Here is a 20,078-nt window from a genome sequence, read left to right on the forward strand (position 1 = left end):
TTCCCAGGCTGATTTATTTATTGTATGTTATATATTATATTTTGACATTTTCTTTTTGTTTTTAAGGTTTATTTAGTTTTTTTTTAAAAATTGTTTTTGAAACATGGTCTCACTATGTGTGTAGCTCTAGCCGGCCTAGAACTTGCTATAGAGATAGGCCGGACTTACCTCACAGAGATCCTGCTGCTTGTGCACCTCCCCTCCCACCGATCTGAGATCACAGGTGTGCGCCACCACATCCCATCTACTTATTTTTATGACAGGAAGTCTTGTAGCCCAGGCTAGACTTGAACTTGAGCTCTGAAGCCAAGGACATTGAACTTCTGATCCTCCTGCCTCCACCTGACCAGTGGTGAGATTCCAGGCATGCTTCGGTTCAAACTGAAACGTCTGTTCGCATTGGGCGGGCACGCGGCTCAGCGGCACACCCTGCCCAAGACCTTCTCTTCTTTCTTATGACTGATTTTCCCCCCTTATTTTCTCATGCTTTGCGGCCTGATGAAATGATTCGTCATCCCCAGTTCACTCTGACCTGAAGCTCTTGCAGCTGCGTTACGCACCCTCCCCCTGCCTGGGACCTGGCAACCCCCCCACCCCCGACCTGGTCTCTTGACTGTGCTGTGACCCTGACCATAATCTTGGAGAAGACACTTATCCCTCCCCACAACACCCTGAGCCTGAAAAAGCCTGCACAGCTGCACGAGGCTGGGCCCTCCCGATAAGGAGGAGTCCAAGGAACTCCAGGAATTGTCTGTCAGAGCCCACCCTTCCTCCCAGCCCCTCGCTCAGAGCCCCTCCCAGAGCCCCACGGCCTCCCTGGTGGGCATGCCCTAAGCAAGCAGTCCCCCTGAAGCTTGTTGCTTGAGAGTGTGGGCTGCGTGTTCACACCTATACTTGAGGTATCCTGAGGGGCAGAGTGACTGGCTGTGTGAAGATAAGGGGGTGACAGTGCACAGGGGTCCCCATATCATGCTTCCTCATGCTCTGACTGATACGAGGGTATGGTGTAACCCAGGCTCCTGGACAGAGGTCCTGCCATGCACCACGACTGACCCTAACCACATCCTCCTTCTCCCCCATCAGGCCTCTTCTTCTCCCCCACCTTATTGTCCTGTTGTCTGAGTATGTAACACCCATACCTACTCCCTAGGATTCCAAGCCCAGCCCTGCCTCTTCCTCCCACTTCTGTGTCACAAATTCACGGAAGACAGAGGCCATGAAAGAGAGAGACCATGTGGATTTATCTGAACAGTATAGACTGGGCCATGGCAGTGCCTGGGGAGACCTCTCTCCTCAGGGTGGGAAGACCATTAGCCTTAGGCCTGGCTCCCTCCAGTGGCCTCTTCCTTTTGAGGATCCTTTTATGTTGACCACTCTGTTGGCTCTTGGGGTAGAGGTGGTGGGTTGGTGTGCTATGGAGACTCCAGCTGAGGTGCCCATCAGGGTGCTGGCCCCCACTCACCTGTGGCGATTCAGGCATAATTGAGACAACTGTCTACACTTCCCACCTGGAAGAAAAAGAACCAGTTTGCCCATGAACTGGAAACAGTACTGATTATCATCTGGTCACTGGGGGACCCGCTGGGGGATGGGGAATCAATCTGGGCTTCAGGAAGCTCCCAGTGAAGGGGGATAGCAAGATGACTCAGCAAGTAAAGGTGTTTGCTGCTGAGCCAGACGTCCTGAGTTCTAGTCCTGGAACCTACTCGGCGGAGAGAAAATCAGGGGCTAAAGAGACTGATCAGTGGTTGCTTTTCAGGAGGTCCTGGTTTCAATTCCCAGCACCCACATGGAGATTCATAACTGTCTATAACTGCAGACCCATGGAATCCAATGCCCTCATCTGGTGTGCAGCTATACATACAGACAAAAGACCCATATAAATAATAATAAGTGAATAATAATAAATAATAAATGAATAAATCTTTGTTTTAAAAAAAGAGAAAACCAACTCATGAAAATTGTCCTCTGATCTCTACATGTGTGTACACACACACACACACATACACATACACACACTGAGATGAACAAATGCAGGGCCATGGTAGGGCAGAACAACCTGTGCAAAGGTCCCTGTGGTAAAGGACAGACATGAGATCAAAGAAAATGAACAGCCGGGCGGTGGTGGCGCATGCCTTTAATCCCAGCACTTGGGAGGCAGAAGTAGGTGGATTTCTGAGTTCGAGGCCAGCCTGGTCTACATAGTGAAATAGTGAGTTCCAGGACAGCCAGGGCTACACAGAGAAATCCTGTTTCGAAAAACCAAAAAAAAAAAAAAAAAAAAAAAAAAAAAAAAAAAAGAAAGAAAATGAACAAGAGAAGCGGGGACCTGGATCAGAGTCAATTGGAGATGACATAGAGTTTAAAAAGCCACAGGGCCATGAGAAGATGGCAGTCACCTGCCTTTCAGGCCTCCTCCTCTGTTCTCCCCCACTGTTAGTGCATGTGGTTTGGGTGTGTCCCTCCAATGCCTGTCTTTGATACTGGGTCCTTAGTACTCAGGGTTGGGACTGAGAGGGTGGGCAGCCTTTGAGAGGCAGAGTCTAGGGCACCTAGGAGGTTATAGCTCTGCTCGTCCATCACTTAGCCCTCAGGAGGGTGTGCTGTCATAGAAAGACCAGCCAGTCTCCTCCCTTCTCTCTCACTTCCTGTCTGGTCATGTGACCTCTTCAACCACAAGCCCTCCTCCATCAGAGGTGGACATGGAGTGTTTTCCCCGGTTGGGCTACATTGTATTTCCTTTGCTGAACCTGGCACACACAGATGCAGCTGGGCTGGCTGACTCTCTTCAGCATGGGCAGCTGTCACAGACGCATGCTGCCACTCCGGGCTGGGCATCTGAACTCAGGTTCTCAAGTAAGCACTTTGCCCACCAATACCTCCCAAGCCCCTGGGTCCCTTCTTAAGCTATAAACAGTTCTATCAGTTGATCCAGGTTGGGTATTTGATTACAAAGGGAACAGCGACAGACATAGCTCTTGTGGAAAAATGAAGTCAAGGCCGGAGGGATGTGGCTCAATTGGTAGAGTGCTTGCCTGGCACGCCCAAAGTGATGGGTTTGATTCCCAGGGCTGCATTAACTGACTATGCCAATAACTAGGCACTTGGGAGGTAGAGGCAGGAGGATCAGAAGTTCAAGGTTAAGGTGGAAAAGGTGGTTCAGTGGTTAGTCACATCCAAGTCCTACCACCCATATAGGGAGACTCACATTACCTGCAGCTCCCAGCTCCAGGGTATCCAACACTCTCTTCTGTCTGCCACGGTATCTGCACTCACACATGCACACACCCACCTATACACATAACACACACACATAGCACACACACAGCTATACACATAACACACACACTTATACACATAACACACACCTGTACACATATGGATGTTCAAGGCCATCTTTGGCCATCATGAGCCTCTGTCTCAAAACAAAACAAACAAAACAAAGCAAAACCAAACACTGCTGAGCAGTGTAGCGCACACCTATAACCTCAACCCTCAGGAGGCTGAGAGGCAGGAGGATTGTGAGTTTGAGGCCAGCTTGAGCAGCACAGTGAGACCCGTCTCAAAAGGAGAAATGAAGTCTTGTTTTCTCATCTCACAAATGAAGCTGGCCCTTGGCTTGTAAACAAGCAGAATGTAGTGGATCTATTAGCAGTCCTTTCTGTGTGTCTGCCTCTCTCATCTGGGCACTACCACGTGACCCAGCACAGGAAGAAAAGGACAATGAGGGAGGAGGCATGCACCCTGGGAACAGCGCCCCCTGCTGCAACCAGAAGAACCGCCCGGCTGGGGTGGTCTGAGTTTGCATAGTCTCGCGGGGGCGGGGGGTGGGGTGGGTCTCAAGACCCTGACCCTCAGTCACCACGCAGCCCAGGCTGCCCCAAACCCCATCTTTCCCTTTCCACCCACGCCCCACTCTCACTAGTGAGGATGATAATTCCCATGATGAACAGCACTGCCGCCACCAGCAGCCCCCGTTTCCGCAGGGTGGTATCATCTGTGGAGAGAGGAATGGAGGTGTCAGGCCGGTGTGTGTGTTTGTGAATGTGGGGGGGGGGGGCTTTGTCTTTCCTCCTTATCTCCAGCAGTGCGTCCGGGACAGGGTAACTTACCGTAGTAGAAGGGGTTGTTCTCTTTCGAATCTAGAGGGGACAGAAACACGCAGGTCAGAGCTGGGCGGACATTTATGGAGTGAATAAGTGAAATGCAGAACTAGGGACTGGGGACACCTGAGCCTCAGTCTCCTAAAGCCTTGGAACAGAAGTGGAAGTCCTCACTGTGACACGCCACGAAGTCTCTATTCCTTCTCTCAGCAATCTGCTTCACTCTCAGCACGCACTCGCTTCCCTGCTCCTGAGTCCATCGCGAAGGCCACTCATCTCAGGGCCTCTGTACTGCTGCTTGCTCTCCCTGAGGGAGAAGCTCCTGGCGGCTCCTTCACCGGAAGCCTTTTTGGATTCTGTGTATGAGCATTCTCTAATCCCTAATTTTGCTCTATTTTTCTTGATAACATATTAAAAATCACCCGATATGTAAGTATTCTAATTATTATCTGCTGTCTCCCTCCACTAGTGTCAGTTTCAGAGGGTCCCACTATGTAGCCCAGGCTGTCATGGAACTTGTTATGTAGTCCAGGCTACCCTCAAACTTGCTGTCATCTTCCTTCTGTTTCCCAGATGCCAAGATTACAGGGATGCACCACCACACCCATCAATAGCAAAGATATTTGTTTGTCTTGTTTATGGCTGACACACACACACACACACACACGAACCCACGCTGAATACACAGATGAATGGGTGATGTGGGCATGTGGCATCTATGTCATCAGTGGGGATTCAATAGTCAGGATATTAGAGGGGTAGAATCAGGATGACCAAATGGAGCCCCTGAAGGTCCACAATTGATCTTAAGTTGTGTACGTGAATCTATAGTGGCCAGAAGAACTGCCCCCCAGAGCCCAGCCTTAATTTCAATTTCAAAAATTCAGACCTCAGAAAGCAACCTCCTAACCATGCCACATGACCTGGCTGGTTCCATGGCACTTAGGCATGTGCTGCCACCCAGTCTCACAGCACAGTCTCTTCTATGGCATGAACCCTGCAGATTTGCACACATGGAAAAGAAGCTACAGGGTGCCTGTTTCTGGTCAGGGAAAAGAGGTACTAACCTAGTGGATCCTCAATGTAGGATGGAGGCATATATTTTTTGGTTGGTCTGGGAGACTCAATTCTGGAGAGTGCCGGGGTACCTTCAGGTGATAGACAGAAAAAAAATGGTCAGAAGACAGTGGAAGGCAGGAGGAGCCTCAGGGGCAGACCCGGGGATGTGGATGTAATAACAGGGCTACATCTGGGGTGCAGCACACAGGCACCTCCCACCCATACTGTGGCAATAGCACCTGCCTGCACCCTCCCAAGGCTGGACTAGCTACTCAGCCCAGGCTGGCCTCTCTTCTTGACTTCTACTCCTGATCCAAGAGCAGAGGACAGGATTTCATGGCCTTTGTCCCCTCCAGCCAAGAGATACTTATTTTAAATGTTCTAAGCATCCCCTCTACTTTTGGACCAAAAAATAGCAGGACATTCTCCAAATGTTGGAGACAGGGTCTGCCATGTACCCCACGCCAGCCTCATGTTCTCACGCCTGAGGTCTGATGTCACGCAAAGGTTAAAGGGTCACCTGCTGCCTTAGTCTCAGCTCAGCCTCTTTCCACACACCTGCTGCCACCGCTAACCTAACTGTCTCGAGGAAACGACTTCCTTTCTGATTCTGAGCTGTATGGACTTTTCCGGTGGGGAAACAAGGCTTTCATTGACCAATCAGAACAGCCTGCTTCCAGGCTTCCACTGGCTCACACAAGGACACGTGAGCTCAACCGGGCCAATGAAAGTCAAGCCCAGGCTTTGGGCTGGGCTTATGGGAAAGTTGTGTGACTCCGAGCTGCCTGAGTATGGGGCCTCTTGGATACCAAGAAGAGAAGTGAATGAGGACAAGAGAGGAATGACAAGCAATTTAGACATACTGACTACGCTTAATTTCTTCGATCCAGCTATGCCTGATACCTTATCCTCAGGTTTTACAGAATGGAGCCAATACATCTTTCTTAAAGGTTATTTTGCAACTGAACAGCTCCTATTGTAACAGAAAAAGACACAAAGGAAAGGCACAACTCCACTTCTCAGTCCCAGCCTAGCAACGCAGAAAAAGATGGCCAGTCGGCCAGTCGGCTCATCTACTGCGCTGGGATAAGGCGTGTTGGAATGTTCTATCGTGGAGTTGCTTGCTATGAACTAAGCTTCATCAAGGACCAGAGAAGATCATTCTTAAGGATGCACTGACTTTAACCCAGAATCCTTCAAACATCTTCACACACACACACACACACACACACACACACACACACACACACACACACTGAGAGTTTATTAGCAATTCCCCTGGAACGTGCTTTAAGAAAAGCACTAGGGGGAATGCCGACCCCAAACAGTGGGAATTAAACAAACACTGCACTGCCAGCCAGGGCTCTACCTTTCTTGCTGCTTGTATGTGGTCCTGGATCTGTCACTGGATTCGAGGTGGCCATTTCTGTCAGTTGCTGGGTCTTGGTTTTGGCTGTCTGGCTTCCTGTGGTTGAAGAAAAGGAGGGGAGGGTGAGAACTGAGGGGAAAAGATGTGCTCAGCTTCCCATATCTGCCTGCCAGGGATCCCTCTACACACACGGGGGTATTCCAGGCTGAAATATCAGGTGTCTCTTTGTTGGGATGGAGTAGGGACTCTTTGAACGTGCAGAAGAATGAAATGTGTGGCCACTATCAGGACTTTTCTTTAAAAACAAAACAAAACAAAACAAGACAAGACAAAACTGGGTCTCTCCAGGCTGTTCTTAAGCTTTTAATCCTCTTGCCAGAGCCTCCTTGTGCTGGCATAGAACAACTTTTATTTGTTATTTGGGATTGAACTCAGAATCTTGTACATGATAAGCCAGGTACCACTGAGCCCCGATCCTCTCACTGGTGGATTCTAGGCAGGGGCTCTACCACTGAGCCATGCCCACAGCCCCTCACTGGGGGATTCTAGGCAGGATTAATCATTAACTGAAGAAATTACAAGAAGTACTCTTATATTATACTCCAAGAAAAAGTATAATTACTATTTTTTTTAAAAAAAAATCTAAAGAGATACAGACCTGAACAGAAGCTATGGTCAAGCAGGCACTGGAAGTGTCTATAACCATCTAGTGCTCAACTTTTAAAAATGAGTCAGGCCGGGCATGGTGGCGCACGCCTTTAATCCCAGCACTTGGGAGGCAGAGGCAGGTGGATTTCTGAGTTCGAGGCCAGCCTGGTCTACAGAGTGAGCTCCAGGACAGCCAGGGCTATACAGAGAAACCCTGTCTCAAAAAACCAAAAAAAAAAAAAAGAGTCAGTTAAAAGGATATTTTGTTTGTAAGTCAATGGGATTGGGTGCTAGATAGACACAGGCAGCACATTCTGTAATGCCAACACTCCAGAGGCTGCAGCAGAAGGATTGCTCTGAGTTCAAGGCTACCCTAGGCTACAAAGCAGTAACATCTGAACAAAATAAGTAAGCACTAGGGTGCGGCTGACAAGGGTTTAGAGCCGGGATGTGCTGGAGTGAGGAGCAGCAGCTGTCAGAGGTAAGGATGCTCTGCCCCACCCTCCCCCTCCACTCACTGCCAGCTTCACTGGTCCAGATGGGAGGGATGGTATGCACTCCTGGGCTGGTTTGATCTGGATCTGGGGTAAAAACAGGGTCAGAGAGAGAAGTGAGAAGGGAGCAGTGGAGAATTTCTTCAGGTGAAGACTAGAGAGTTTCCATAGCAACTCTATTTTTTTTTCTTAAATGCGTGTATGTGTGCAAGGTGGGCAGAGGCACTCACTCTCCAGTGTCTTTCCTGAAGAGCCACCTGCCTTCCCTTCTTTGAGACAGGCTCTCTCATTGGCTTGGGACTCACCAAGTTTGCTAAACTGACAAACCCAGAGACCCACCTGCCTCCGTCTCCCTGCCTTGGGGTTTACAACCACCTGCCATTATGCAGGGCCTTATATAACAGTTCTGGGGATTGAACCAGGGTCCTCAAGGTTGTGAGGCAAGCCTTTTCCCCACTGCCCTCTACTCCATGTTGAGGCCATGAGAGAAATTCAGGCTCCTTGATAAGCACTTAAGCAGGATGCCCTGATCTCCCTTGCCTCCACACCCATTAGCAGGACTCAGATGCCTTCCCTGAAAAAAAAAAAAAAAAAAAGGTGTTTGACTCAGTTTCCCAAACCTCTCTGACCACAAACCACTATTGCCTGCTCTAATCAGGGCCAGGCACGGAGAGGTGGGTCCTGGTTGGAGACTCCTCCTCATCTGACATCAACTGATGATAGACAAAGATGAAGCTTTAGATTATCCACTACGAGAAGCTGACTGGGATGAACCCCACAGAGAACAATCAAGCAAGAGTTAGTACGAGGTTCCTCATAGTAGCTTCTAAGCGCCTAGATCAAGCCATTATTGAACCTCTATCCCTGATTTTTTTTTTTTTCAGTTACGCGAATGTAAATTTCCCTCTTTGGTCTAAGCATGGTGATGCTGTTGTCCATGGTGAGAATTCCACTGATTGCTTTTCTTACCTGGGACATAGTCAGGAGTAGTCACAGAAATCCAGTCCACTGTAAAAATGGATGTGGGCTTTTTTGGTGTCTGCCCTGGGAAGATAAAGGCTGAGTGGTCAGGAAGGAGTCTCTCACCCACTTCTCATGTCTTCTGGCCCACCATGCCTGACCTGCTGAAGTTCCAGGGGAATCAGCTTTAACTGGGTCACTCCACAGTCCTGAGAGGGATTTTTTTTGTTTTTGTTTTGTTTTGTTTTGTTTTTGAGACAGGGTTTCTCTGTGTAGCCCTGGCTGTCCTGGAACTCTGTAGACCAGGCTAGCCTCGAACTCAGAAATCTGCCTGCCTCTGCCTCCCAAGTGCTGGGATTAAAGGTGTGTGCTACCACTGCCCAGCCTGAGAGTGATTTAAGTCTTCCTGCTGCCACAGGGCCTTTGCACAGCCTTGCAGGACAGCCTCACCGAGAGTGCAGATGCTTGCAGTCAGCCAGGGCCATGGAGCACATTCTGCTCTGGACTGACACCCCTTTCCTATGTCTCCTTTGCCTCATCTGAAAAGCGCAGGCTGGTAACTGAGCATGGCTCCCTGCCCTGTAGACAGACAGCTAATGAGGGAATGGGCTTGCTCCTCGTGCTTCATGGGACCCCAGGTGCTCAGCAGCTTTTGCAGCCAGAAGTCACCTTCTGCCAGGGCAGACCCTGCAGGCTCAGAGCCCAGGGCGGCTGTACCTCACTCTAGGAAAAGACACAATTTTTAACCTGGTCCCACCTCTTCTTACTGATTTCAGCCCAACCCAGTCTTCCACTGTCTGTCAGATTCATTGGGCTCATCACCATCTATGCAGGCAGCAGTTCCTTCCTCTTCCTGTGTGCCCCCGTGTGTGCTCACTGAACAACAGTTCTCTCCATCCATACAATGGGCACTTTTGCAAGTACTTTCCAGGCCAGAGTGAGGGCTCCAAGCCCCAGGTTGGACCCCTTTGCCTGACTATATTCTCAGAAAACCCATCAGTTCTGCTTTGCCTGGAGCCCGGGGTTTCCTGGCGGCCGAGTAGAAAACTGACACCAGCCTCCCAGCCAAGTCAAACTCAGCCAGCAAGTTCTTCTCAGAGGTGAAAGGGAGGACGCTCAGCAGGACAGGCTCCAGCCAGACCCTCTGGAAATAGCCACCCGAGGTCTAAAGTGTCCAAAGAGGGTGCAACCCAGAGCCTGCCTCGCCAGCTCCACTTCCTGGTCACTCAGCGGGGGTTGGGGAGGGAGGAGTGTGAGAAGATGGTACACAGCATTTGAGTTTGCATCACCCATCTAGCGGTCCCCTGGGGCTGGAGCGGGGGCGGGGGTTGGTGTCTTACCTCTGCTGGGCAGAATCAGGGCGACTATAGTGAGGAGACACAGGCGACTGGACGGTGACATCTGTGGGACAAATGGAGGCAAAGGTAAGGCATTACCCCTCAGCACCCCATCCCCTAGTGGCCTCCTTGGAGCAGGCCTCTGGCCTCAAGGACCCTCTGGTATGTGCCTTTGGGGAGAGATGCTTTTTTTTTTTAGTCCCAAGCCACCATCCCCTTCTTCCACGAGCTGATCCCCAAAGATGACCAGAAGCATCAGGCGAGCCTGGCTTCCTGACACCCCTGAGGCAAAGAAGCCGCTCCCTGCTCCTGAAGCTGGAACTGAACCTCCCTACTCGACTCGTGGTTCCTGCGTGGAGGAAGCCAGTGGCCTGCGGCATCTGCTCCCTTGAGGGCTGGAGCCCAGAGCAGCAGGGCCAGGAGGGGAACAGGAAGGGTGACTAACGCGGGGCTGCTCTCAAAGGAAAAAGTGAGCTGGTGTCCGGCTGCCCTGCCGACACCACCGCGCCCAGCACCCGCGCTGGGAAGATCTTAGAGGGACCTGTCTGCCCGCAATGGAGGCGCTCTGGGGAGACTGAGGCAGAAGAGGTGCCCACAGAGGAAACAGAGTGAATGTAAGGCAGAGAGGCATCGAGATCCCCTCTCCTCCTCCCAAGCTGCTTCCCACCTGCATGCGTGGCTCCGAGCAATAGAGCAAGTGGAGGGACTTACATCCGAGCCCGAGGTCTCCAGACTGAAGTGTCAGAGTACCGCGTGGGAGCTGCCTCAGGGTGGAGGGTGTGGCCACGGGCGCGGGCGCGGACGCAGGCAGGCGGGGACCAGAGCGGCTCAGTCATTTCCTCTCCGGTTTCCAGGCTCCACAGGCAGGGGTGGGAGCTGGGGAGGGGTTGGACGGTGGGGGACTGAAGGCAGTGGCCTCCACTCGAAGGTCTGAGGGACGTAGATGGGGACAAGGGTCCAGAGAAGAGGAGACCCTTGTGTGAGGTGTGGAAGGAAGGATGTGAGAGGAGGAGGCACTGAAGGGAGGAGGAGGGGGAGGGGACAGGACAGCCACCTCAGTCTCCCGCCCAGTCCTCTGGTGCCCACAGACGACAACACACAGACAGAACGGGGGGAAAAAACCGAATGCACATTTATTAAGCTCAAGATGTGGACCCTGAGGGGAAGCCGGGAAGGTCCTGGAGAAGGAGACCAGGAGATGCAGGAGGGAGGGACACGAGGATCCCAGGGGATTGGGGACAAACTCCTGGATCCCAGGAGCTGGAGGCCTGAGTCTCTGGGTCTAGGGTACAAATAGGATCGTCGTTGCCAAGGCCTGGGGAGGGAGAGCAGGGTGCATTGGCTCCGGCCTTGAGATGGGTGTGGCGGCTCATTGGGGGCGCGCTCCCTGGCGCCAGGCTGGGTCCCCACCGCCTTCTCTGGGTCCTCGGGCTCCTGCGCTCTGGCCAGGGACAGCAGTGGAAATCTGCAGAGGATCCTACACTCCTCCACCTCCAGGGGCTGGGAACAGAAGAGAACTCACGTTACTGACCTACGGAGGAAAAAAATCAGAGTCCGAGGATGGTTGCCCTCTGGCTAGCCTTGGGGAATCCTCATATCTTCCCCACCCCTGATATCGGGTCCCCTGAGGGAAATCTTCATTGCTACAGTCTGCCCCCTCTTGAACGGAGAAAGAGAATCCAGCTGTGGTGGACACCCAAGGCTAACCTGAGTGTTTTGAGAGCCTTAAAGCCTCCTTGGAAGAGACCCCACCTCATGCTATACTCTAGGATCCTTTTCTACGAATGCTCAGGACAACCTAGGCATCTAGCAGGCATCCTCCAGTTCTCCACTTCCCTTTCAGGACAGGCTACCTTTGTTCTCCTACGCAGCTAAGGCTGGACCAAACATCTGTGCCCACCCTACTCCAACACCACAAAGAGATATCCCTGATGTTCTTAAACCTCATTAAGAATATATGAAACATGATATATGAAGCCTCACCCATTTAAACTTATTTCTTTAAGCACTACCCATTGTCATAAGATTTCCACCCCCACCCCCACCCCCAGACAGGGTTTCTCTGTGTAGCCCTGGCTGTCATGGAACTCCCTCTGTAGACCAAGCTGGCCTCAAACTCAAGAGATCCACCTGCTTCTGCTTCCTATTAGGATTAAAGGTGTGCACAGCCCCCAGCTGGTTGTCATAAGATTTTAATGGGAAGCCACCCCAATGTCTCACACCTGTAACCGCAGCACTTGGGAGGCTGAGGCAGGAGGATGACTGTGAGTGTAAGGTTGCCCTGGGCTCCACAGTGAGTTCTTGCACAGCCAGGACTACAGTAAGACACTGTAAAAGGAAGAGAGTTTTTACTCCCCAAAAGTCCTTAGAAAGGAAAGAACTCTAAAATTTAAATAAGTCTTCCATGGACACACCTCACAACTTTCCTCTTTCCCCACCCCCTGAAACTTCATCTTATCGTCTTCCCGTCCCCATGCACGGACCCTCCCTTCTCTCTTCTACACCAGTTTCCTCCTCCCCTCACTTCCTTCCAGCCTGAGTCTTTTTTTTTTTTTGCTTGTTTTTGAGACACAGTCTTGTGTGTAGCCCAGGCTGCTCTCAAACGCTCTCTATAGCTAGGGCTGACCTTGAACTCCTGACTCTCTTGTTTCCACCATCAGTGTGCTGAGATGATGGACAGGCACTGTGCCCAGTTTAGGCATCTCTGAGGACAGGACCCTGGGGGCCTTGAGCACTAAGCATCCCAGACAGCATCCCTGCCCCCCTTTTTAGGACAGGGTCTCACTATGTAGCCCTGGCTGGCCTGGGATTCACAGAGATCCACCTTCCTCGCTCCCCACCTCATTGCAACCCTCCTGTGGTGGGATTAGAGGTATGCACCACCATTCCTTGCCCACCTCACCCCCATCTTTATGTATTGCATGCTTCTTCTGGTTGCCTTTATTCAGCAGCCTGCCCTCTTCCCTCCCTCTCCCTTCTTTCCCCTGCTCTGCCCTTCCTTGTGGGCCCACTGGAAGGCAGAGGTGAATGATGCCTGTGTGGGTTGGTCAGGTGTTAGCCTCCACCAACCTCTCACATTTCCCCAGCCACACCTCACCAAGCTTTCCGAGGCTTGCATTTCTTTGGGGCTGCCTTGAGATACTCCTAGAACCCTCTCTCTGTGGCCCCAACCTCCGAGGGACCTAGAATACAACCCAGGCTCCAGGTCCCCCGCCCCAGGTAGCCCTCTAAGGATCCTGCTACCTCTAAGTGTCCCCCAGAACCGTGCTCACCTGAGGAGGGCAGTTCTGACTTACAGGATTTGCATGTTGGGCTGTAGAGAGAGGGGGGGAGTTTAACAGGGTTCAGGGGTGGCTCCCTGAGCCCTGAGTTAGGGGTCTCCATCCCAGGACCCCAGGCTGCCCCACCTCTCAGACCTGGAGTCCGCCTTCCTGCACTTCACCTTCTTGCCTGTTAGGAGAGAGACAGCAGGGAGCGATAGGGGGTGGGGCAGGAAGGGACAGAGCAGGGCAGGCAGAGGACCTTCAAGGGTAAGGATGGGGAGTGGGACCAGCAGGAAACCCTCAAAGATTGGGACCTTTGCAAGTGGGGATAGGGTGGGGTGGTCAGGAGACCCTTTAAGGTGGGGACCCCACAAGTGGGGAGGTCACTTACTGAGGATGATGATGATCCCCAGCACGAACATGATAGTGGCCAGGGTCATCCCCACAGTCTGCACGGTGGCATAGTCTAAGGGAGACAGGGGGGACCTCAAGACAGTGCAGCCCCAGCCGAGCCTGAGCCTCAGGCCAGTGGTCCAGTAGAACAGGAAAGCTGTCCCCTGAGCCACCAACTCCACCAGGGAATAAGAATCCAAACTCTGCCTGGGCTAGAACCTCTGTGCCTCTTTACCACCCCCCCAACTCCCCTTTCTCGTGCCACCCTTCTGGATTCTCACCTCCACACTAAGCTCTATCAGTTGCCTCTTCCCAGATCCTCATCTTGGTCCTGCCCTCCGTGATCAAGGCCTGGACTATCCCAGCGGACCTCTCACTGGTCCTGCTGCCCTGTTTCCATCTCCCTCCCACGGACACAAGAACCCCACTGCTTCAGTCAGAGCAGGCGCCTCCTGAGGCCTCCCTATGGCCCTTAAAGAGGATTCCATGCAGAAACCAAGGTAAGTCAGGATTCAAATCTCAGAGTCATCTTATGACTCTCTCCAACTTGCTTCTCTGACTATTTCAGCACACAAGCCCATAGTCCTGGAGTCAATGGAGTCAATACTCAATGGAGACATTGATTACTTATCTCTTATTGAGGCAGGCAGCAGGCTATCCTGACTAACACAGTCTATCTAGCCCTGATGATGAGAGTCCTTCAGTGGATGACCTAATCCTGACCCTACTCAGGCTTCAGGAACCCCTCTCTTCCCACAGTCCTCTGCTTAGCCATATAAGCCTTTCTTTCCCTAGAGCATGCCAACTGTCCTGCCTCAGGACCTTTGCACCAGCCACTTTCTCTACTCAAAGGTTTCATATACGTGACTCCCTTATATACGTGACTCCCTTACCAGCCTGTGAGCTTAACTGAAGTGTCCCAATTAAAAGTCTCATGGCCCCAGTTCTCTCTAACCCATCCCCTAGTTTCCTTCATAAGAATGTATTGCTTTGAGACTGGGTCTCACTGCACAGTGCAAAGTGATCTCAAATTCACAATGCTCCTGCTTCAGGCTCCTGAATGCTGGGAGGAATGTTTCTTGTCTCCAATACCTGTGTGATGTGAGCTGCCAGGGCAAAAAGTCTAGTCTAGAAACCCCCTCCCCTCCACGGTGTCTCCAGAGCCTGGCGCAGGATCTGGCACCTAGCACAGACAGACACCGCATGTCTTTGCAAGGAGGAGGAGATTTGGGGTACCTGGTGTGTGCACCCTGCATCTGCCCCTTCAGCAGCTGGCTCCAAGGTAGCGATCGAGCATTCATCAACAAACAGAGATTGCTAACAAAAATGAAAACTACATAAACACACAAATCCCCAAGTCATGGCAGGGTGTGGTGTGGCTGCTGCTGCTGGGGGACTCAGGGACAGCCTCCTAGTGAGCAATCAATATCTGATCTAAGGCCAGAAAGGAAAAGAGTCTTAGCTCAGTGTGTAGAGAGCTGGGGGCAGGGGGTCATGTTCCTGCCAGAAAGAACAGTGAAGCCCAAAGGCCCAGAGGTAGTAGGGACCTTGGCCTATGAGATGGACCTTATGCATAAGCAAAGATGGACAGGGTCGAGGGACCAAAAGAAGAGGATTCACACTAGATCTCAGATCCGTCAGACCCAGGGGCTTCAGTGTCTCGGGAATGGCAGAGAGACCTCATTACTGTAACTCTTTCCATAATCCTCTATGGTGGGAAACGTTACTACACTTATCTGCAGGAAGGTCCAAAGAGGAAAAATTGCTTGCCCTAGTCCACACAGCTAGGGAGTGGCTAAATAAAGATTTGAACTCCAGAGTCGTATTATAGCTCTTCCCAAGTTGCTCTCTGATTATTTCCGGTGCACGAGCGCATAGTCCTCATGGTAATCCATGGGCATGTTGAGTACTATTTGTTACTGAGGCGGGCAGCAGCCTAGTCTGACAGTCACAGTTCATCTAGCACTGATGTAATGAATGCATTTGCCCTTCCCAGGTCTCTTGGGAGTCTCCAAAGGGGAGGAGGTCTTAGGTTGGTGCTTGCAAACCCCGGTTAATCTCTACCTTGAATCCAAGAAGAAACAGGCTTTATGAGGCTCACAGCCTTTATCAGGGGCTGCAGAAGGTAGGAAACCAACCCCATCCCCCAGTCTGCCTTTGCAGTCCACAGATCCCTCTTCAGTGAGCCATAGCTACAGCCACACGACTGGTGGCCTGTGGCCTGTAGTCTCAGTAGAAACCACCCCTCCATTCCAGCCCTAGGTTATCCCAGGCACTGGGCCCGACACTCACCATAGAAAAAAGGATCTGTTTCTTCAGGAACTGTGGGGAAGAAGACGGGAAGAGAAGAGGGAGAAACACGTTTCAGTGCTGGCTTTCTGAACATCTTTGAGGAGCAAGATGGACCAAGTGCTACTTTATAGGACTTGGCATAGGAGATCCCTCAATGCTGGATAGTACTGCCTCTCGGTAGAGCTCATAGGATGCTCATCAGACCCATTAACTCCATCAGTCAGTACTCTGCCCTGTGTAGTCCACAACTCACCTGTGCATGGCAGTCCTGCTCCTAGACCCCTAAGGAGAGCTCGTATGTGCCTTGGAGTCATTCTGTGAAACGCACTCGCGAGGACACACACACACATATACCACCACACACATACGCGGGCACACACACACACACACACACACACACACACACACACACCACATGTTGGACCTATCATAGCTCAGTCTCACAAGTGGACCACCAGATAGACGCACTGGGTTTCCATAAAGACTCCCTCCACCTTTCCAAGGGCTCCTGAGGTCATGAGGCTGCTTCCTGCTCTCCTATCTGCTTAGACTGCCACCAAACACAGTATGGGCAGCTGTGCCAAAACATATATTCCCTGTCACCTAAGACACCAGAAGTTTTGAGAGTTGGGATCAATCTCTTCTGTAAATGAATCTCCATCATGTGAAACAGAAGACCCTTAGTGGACTCCCCCAGCCTCAGAAAGTGTGTGTGTGTGTGTGTGTGTGTGTGTGTGTGTGTGTACATGCAGGCATGCCTGTGTAACCTTTTCTCATCTCTCACCTTTGCTCTAAATCCCTTCCAGTGGGCCAAAAGAGCTGGTGGCCCACACCTATACCCTAGCACTTGGAAGAGGGAGATAAGATAGAGATATCAAGGACAGCCTGGGTTACAATGGGACCCTGCCAGGGAGAGGGGGAGCTCAGAACATCCTTTCAGTATAAGATGCCCACTCTGGCAGTCACGGGAGCACATGCCTTTAATCCCAGTACTAGGGAAGCAGAGGAAGGTGGATCTCTGTGAGTTTGAGGCCAGCCTGGTCCACCTAAATGAGTTTTAGACCAGCCAGGGCTACATAGTGGTACCATGTCTTTAAAAATTAAATGAAAAGATGTCCACCCTGTAGCTGTCACTTTCTCGTGCAGTTCTTATCACTTTCAGCCCTGTCTACAGCAGAATTCTGCAGCTTGTGCCACAAGAAAGGGAGCTGGGTAAGGGCTTTGTTGCACCCCCTTCTAGGTTCTATTGGGGTTGGTTGGGGCCATGTCTTTGGATCCAACCAATGAACTTTAGAGATTGTGAGTGCTTCAGTTGTCTTTGGGGTGTGGAGGCCTCCTGCCTACATCTAGATGTTCATAAAATGAGCAATGATGCTAGTGGCCTGCCTCCACTGAGACTTTTGGTACTGTTTGTTACCAGTGCTATCTGGAGCCTAAACTGACTGATACAGCCGGGTTTGACACAAGAGCAGAACTAGCTCTGGTTTGTATGGCATGCCTTCCCAGGTCTCCTGGTTTTGTGTTGATGTCTCTTTCATGTTTGCCAAGTGAGTTATTGTTTGGGGAATGTGATTTAGTTTTGCTCTTTGGAAAAAGATCCTATTGTGGAATCCAGGCTGGTCTGAAACTCATATTCCTCTTGCCTCTGCCTCCAGAGTGCTGGGATTACAAGCGTGGATGACCACACCTGCTTCTCGCCCCACTTTAGGGCAAGAAAGAAAAAAAAGTACTAATTTTTCCATTTATAGTGGTGATAAAAAATAAAGCTCACTAATATTTTTTTTAAGAAGTTGGTCCTCTGGAGGAAAAGTCTTAGATAAATATCAGCAAAAGGAATATTTTAGTAGGGCAAACCTCAGAAGCATACAGCTGGGACCCAGTGTTTGAGAGCCACCTGTGCTGCACCTTAGTGTCGCCACCAGAGGGTGGGCAAATTGGTCTCTGCCATTCAGTCTGGTTCGCAAGAAGTTTTCTGGAATGAATGAATGAATGAGTGAGTGAACAAATGAATGAATTAATGAGAGGGCCTCCTAGGCTGCAGGTGTTTGCACCAAAGATGGAGGTGTTGGTTTCCCATACATTCCTTCTCCAGGAAAATGCCTGTCCCAGCATCTTCCTGGGCTGCTCCAAAGATCCTCTGAGGATCCCCCTGCCCACAGCAGTCCCAGTCTTTAGGGTGTGGCTGGGTAAAGGGTGGAGCCAGGAGGCAGGAAAAGCAATGTACACCACTCTTGGCTAGTTGCCAGGGAGAGATCAGGAAGGAGGTGGTTGCTATGGAAACGAGGGCATCTTTCGGGGTAATGGGGTCCTGATATTCCAGGCTGGGTGGGGTCCTGTGTAATGTTTTGGAACTGGGCAATCTTACCTCCCCTCTTTGCGCCTGCAGACCTGGCTTCTGGCCAACCTGAGTGTTTTCGCTCCCCCAAAATAGGGACCTAGACCCAGGTATGCCCACATCCCCATTCTGTTCTCCCTCCTGTTCTCTGGCAACAGCCGCATCTCCCTTCTCTCCCTCAACAATTCATTAATTTGTTTCCGTAAGCTGCCGGAGAAGAATGCACCCGAGCTTTCCCTCCCCCGGGGTTTCCCAAGTCCTGCGGTCCCCGTCAGGCTATGATAGGGAGAAGGGGGTTGGCGAGGCATCTGCCCTCCCACCTCTACTCGTCTGCTGCCATCGATCCTGCTAACCACCACCTCTGCGAAAAAGAAGCCCTGGGCTCCCGCCAGACCTGCTGGCTCAGCCCTGCCCCCTCTCTCTGGGGTGGCTCCCAGCCTCTGCAGCCCCTCACCCCCGCCCTGCCTGGGATTCTGCAGCTAGGGCTCCGCACAGCAGCCCCCTCCTCCCCACGCCTGCTGGGAAAGAGGAAAGGAAAGGTGCTGTAAGAATGGAATTAGGGTTTCCTCCATCATCAGGGACTCCATAGCATCCTCCCAGCCCTCTGCCCTGCCCCCTAGCCCTGTTCAAGCATCCCTCTAGCTCCTCCGCAGAGGACCACACAACAGAGGAGGAAGATCAGGAAACTACGGAGTTAGAGAGTGTTTAAGCCCGGGAACATGAACGCAGATCTGGGTTAATGGGTGCGAAGTGTAAACCCAGTGCGGCTGGATGCGGGGAGACAGGTGTATCTCCGGGATGATACCATAAATGCATGTGGGCTGGGAGGAGGGTCCCCAACGTTCCATTCCCACCATGCAGGTTCACTGCAGTGCTGCAACCCCACCCGTTCCCCCTCCCTCCATACTTGTCTATGTTCCTCTATCTCAGCCCTTCTTCCTTCCTCTGTCTGTCCATCCATCCGTCTGTCTCCTAACTGCGTCTCCGAAAGCCTGCTACCTGGGTTTTTGTGCCTCTGTCTCTCCTGTATCTCTTGGTCTCTGTCTCTTTCAGGCAGTCTTAGTCCATCTCTGGTCACACCATCACCATCACCACCACCCTCTTCTCTCTCCCTTTAACTGTGCCTCTGTCCCTTAGCATCTGCCTGTCAAGGAATTTAGTAAATATCCACATTATACTAGGCAGACATGGGATAATGAATTCCCCCCTTAGCTGGCCCATCTCGGGTTGCTGAAGTCTTCCAGAACCTCTTCTGGCTGCAGATCCGTCAGCTCCCACCCTTAAACCCCATCTCTTACACCGCTGTGCTGGACCAGGCACCCGGTTGCCATAGCAACCTGTCCGCGCATCCTTTCTCTTGGGACTGTCACTCTCTAATCATAGGTCCCGCACAGGGAAGATATCTCCTGAGAGAGGGTGCTCAAGAAACCCCAAGGGATGTCAAAGAATGCGCTCATGGGCCTCCGCCCATGGTAGGGGCAGATATCTCCCCTTCGTCTTCCTTTCAGTATGGGATTCTTCCTACATCCTGTCTCCTAAGCTCCTAGATTCCCCCACCTCCTTCCTAGCACCCATTCCCCAGGCGACGCTCACCGTTTGTGGGGCTCTGGGTTGGGGTGGCCATGCTGAGCCTGAGCAGGGGGCTGCTGAATGCTGAGGCAGCAAAGGCGCGGCTGCAGCAGCTGGAAGCAGGACAGACTGATGTGGTGGGGTAAGGTGGGGGAGCCCTGGAAGAGTGGGGGCCTATAGCCAATGGGGGCCCGAAGAGCCCGCCCCCGTCCAAGCCATCCCCCCGCCCCCGCCCCCGCCCACTGCTGACGTCCCC

The 20,078-nt window shown here is 51.8% G+C and overlaps 3 protein-coding genes across 9 annotated transcripts in view; 1 reads left to right on the forward strand and 2 right to left on the reverse strand.

The window, feature by feature from the left end:
• Positions 1-1,215: 1,215 nt before the first annotated feature.
• Fxyd5 (FXYD domain containing ion transport regulator 5) lies at positions 1,216-10,971 on the reverse strand. 3 transcript variants are annotated; one of them, XM_031386140.1, is made up of 9 exons: positions 10,638-10,947; positions 9,974-10,034; positions 8,643-8,717; positions 7,698-7,760; positions 6,532-6,627; positions 5,171-5,251; positions 4,113-4,142; positions 3,923-3,997; positions 1,216-1,508 (listed from the first exon to the last, which is right to left on the reverse strand). In XM_031386140.1, the coding sequence occupies exons 1-9, from the start codon at positions 10,641-10,643 to the stop codon at positions 1,459-1,461; spliced, it is 537 nt and encodes a 178-aa protein (XP_031242000.1). In that variant the 5' UTR covers positions 10,644-10,947; the 3' UTR covers positions 1,216-1,458. The 3 variants fall into 3 exon arrangements, with proteins under 3 accessions (XP_031242000.1, XP_031242001.1, XP_031242002.1); XM_031386141.1 differs by having other exon boundaries at positions 10,682-10,941; XM_031386142.1 differs by lacking the exon at positions 7,698-7,760 and having other exon boundaries at positions 10,638-10,971.
• The window catches only part of Lgi4 (leucine rich repeat LGI family member 4), a 29,483-nt gene continuing 19,306 nt past the window's right edge, over positions 9,902-20,078 (forward strand). The window contains exons 1-2 of one of the 4 annotated variants that reach the window (XM_031386139.1): positions 9,902-10,057; positions 13,929-14,126. The gene's annotated coding sequence lies outside the window, so the exon portion shown is untranslated. Of the gene's footprint in view, positions 10,058-12,044; positions 12,843-13,280; positions 14,127-20,078 lie in introns of those variants that run through there. The other 3 variants (XM_031386137.1, XM_031386138.1, XM_031386136.1) reach the window with 3 other exon arrangements.
• Fxyd7 (FXYD domain containing ion transport regulator 7) lies at positions 11,080-20,039 on the reverse strand. Of its 2 annotated transcripts, none has more exons than XM_031386151.1 (6): positions 19,847-20,039; positions 15,919-15,948; positions 13,625-13,699; positions 13,387-13,420; positions 13,243-13,283; positions 11,080-11,470 (listed from the first exon to the last, which is right to left on the reverse strand). In XM_031386151.1, exons 1-6 carry the CDS (start codon positions 19,875-19,877, stop codon positions 11,448-11,450), a joined length of 234 nt encoding a protein of 77 aa, XP_031242011.1. In that variant the 5' UTR covers positions 19,878-20,039; the 3' UTR covers positions 11,080-11,447. The 2 variants fall into 2 exon arrangements, with proteins under 2 accessions (XP_031242011.1, XP_031242010.1); XM_031386150.1 differs by having other exon boundaries at positions 13,378-13,420; positions 19,847-20,036.

Source organism: Mastomys coucha, unplaced genomic scaffold (assembly GCF_008632895.1).
Source record: "Mastomys coucha isolate ucsf_1 unplaced genomic scaffold, UCSF_Mcou_1 pScaffold21, whole genome shotgun sequence".
NCBI lineage: Eukaryota > Metazoa > Chordata > Mammalia > Rodentia > Muridae > Mastomys > Mastomys coucha.

What these genes read in the sequence shown, in the direction of transcription:
- Fxyd5 (XM_031386140.1), bottom strand. An exon ending in ACATACAAGCAGCAAGAAAG is followed by an intron (nt 5,252 to 6,531) that starts GTAGAGCCCTGG and finishes TATCACCTGAAG; the next exon opens with GTACCCCGGCACTCTCCAGA. An exon ending in GAACAACCCCTTCTACTACG is followed by an intron (nt 3,998 to 4,112) that starts GTAAGTTACCCT and finishes CTCTCTCCACAG; the next exon opens with ATGATACCACCCTGCGGAAA.
- Fxyd7 (XM_031386150.1), bottom strand. Translation starts at nt 19,877, where the DNA reads ATGGCCACCCCAACCCAGAGCCCCACAAACG. An exon ending in AACCCAGAGCCCCACAAACG is followed by an intron (nt 15,949 to 19,846) that starts GTGAGCGTCGCC and finishes TCTTCCCCACAG; the next exon opens with TTCCTGAAGAAACAGATCCT. An exon ending in GGGGATCATCATCATCCTCA is followed by an intron (nt 13,421 to 13,624) that starts GTAAGTGACCTC and finishes CTCTCCTAACAG; the next exon opens with GCAAGAAGGTGAAGTGCAGG.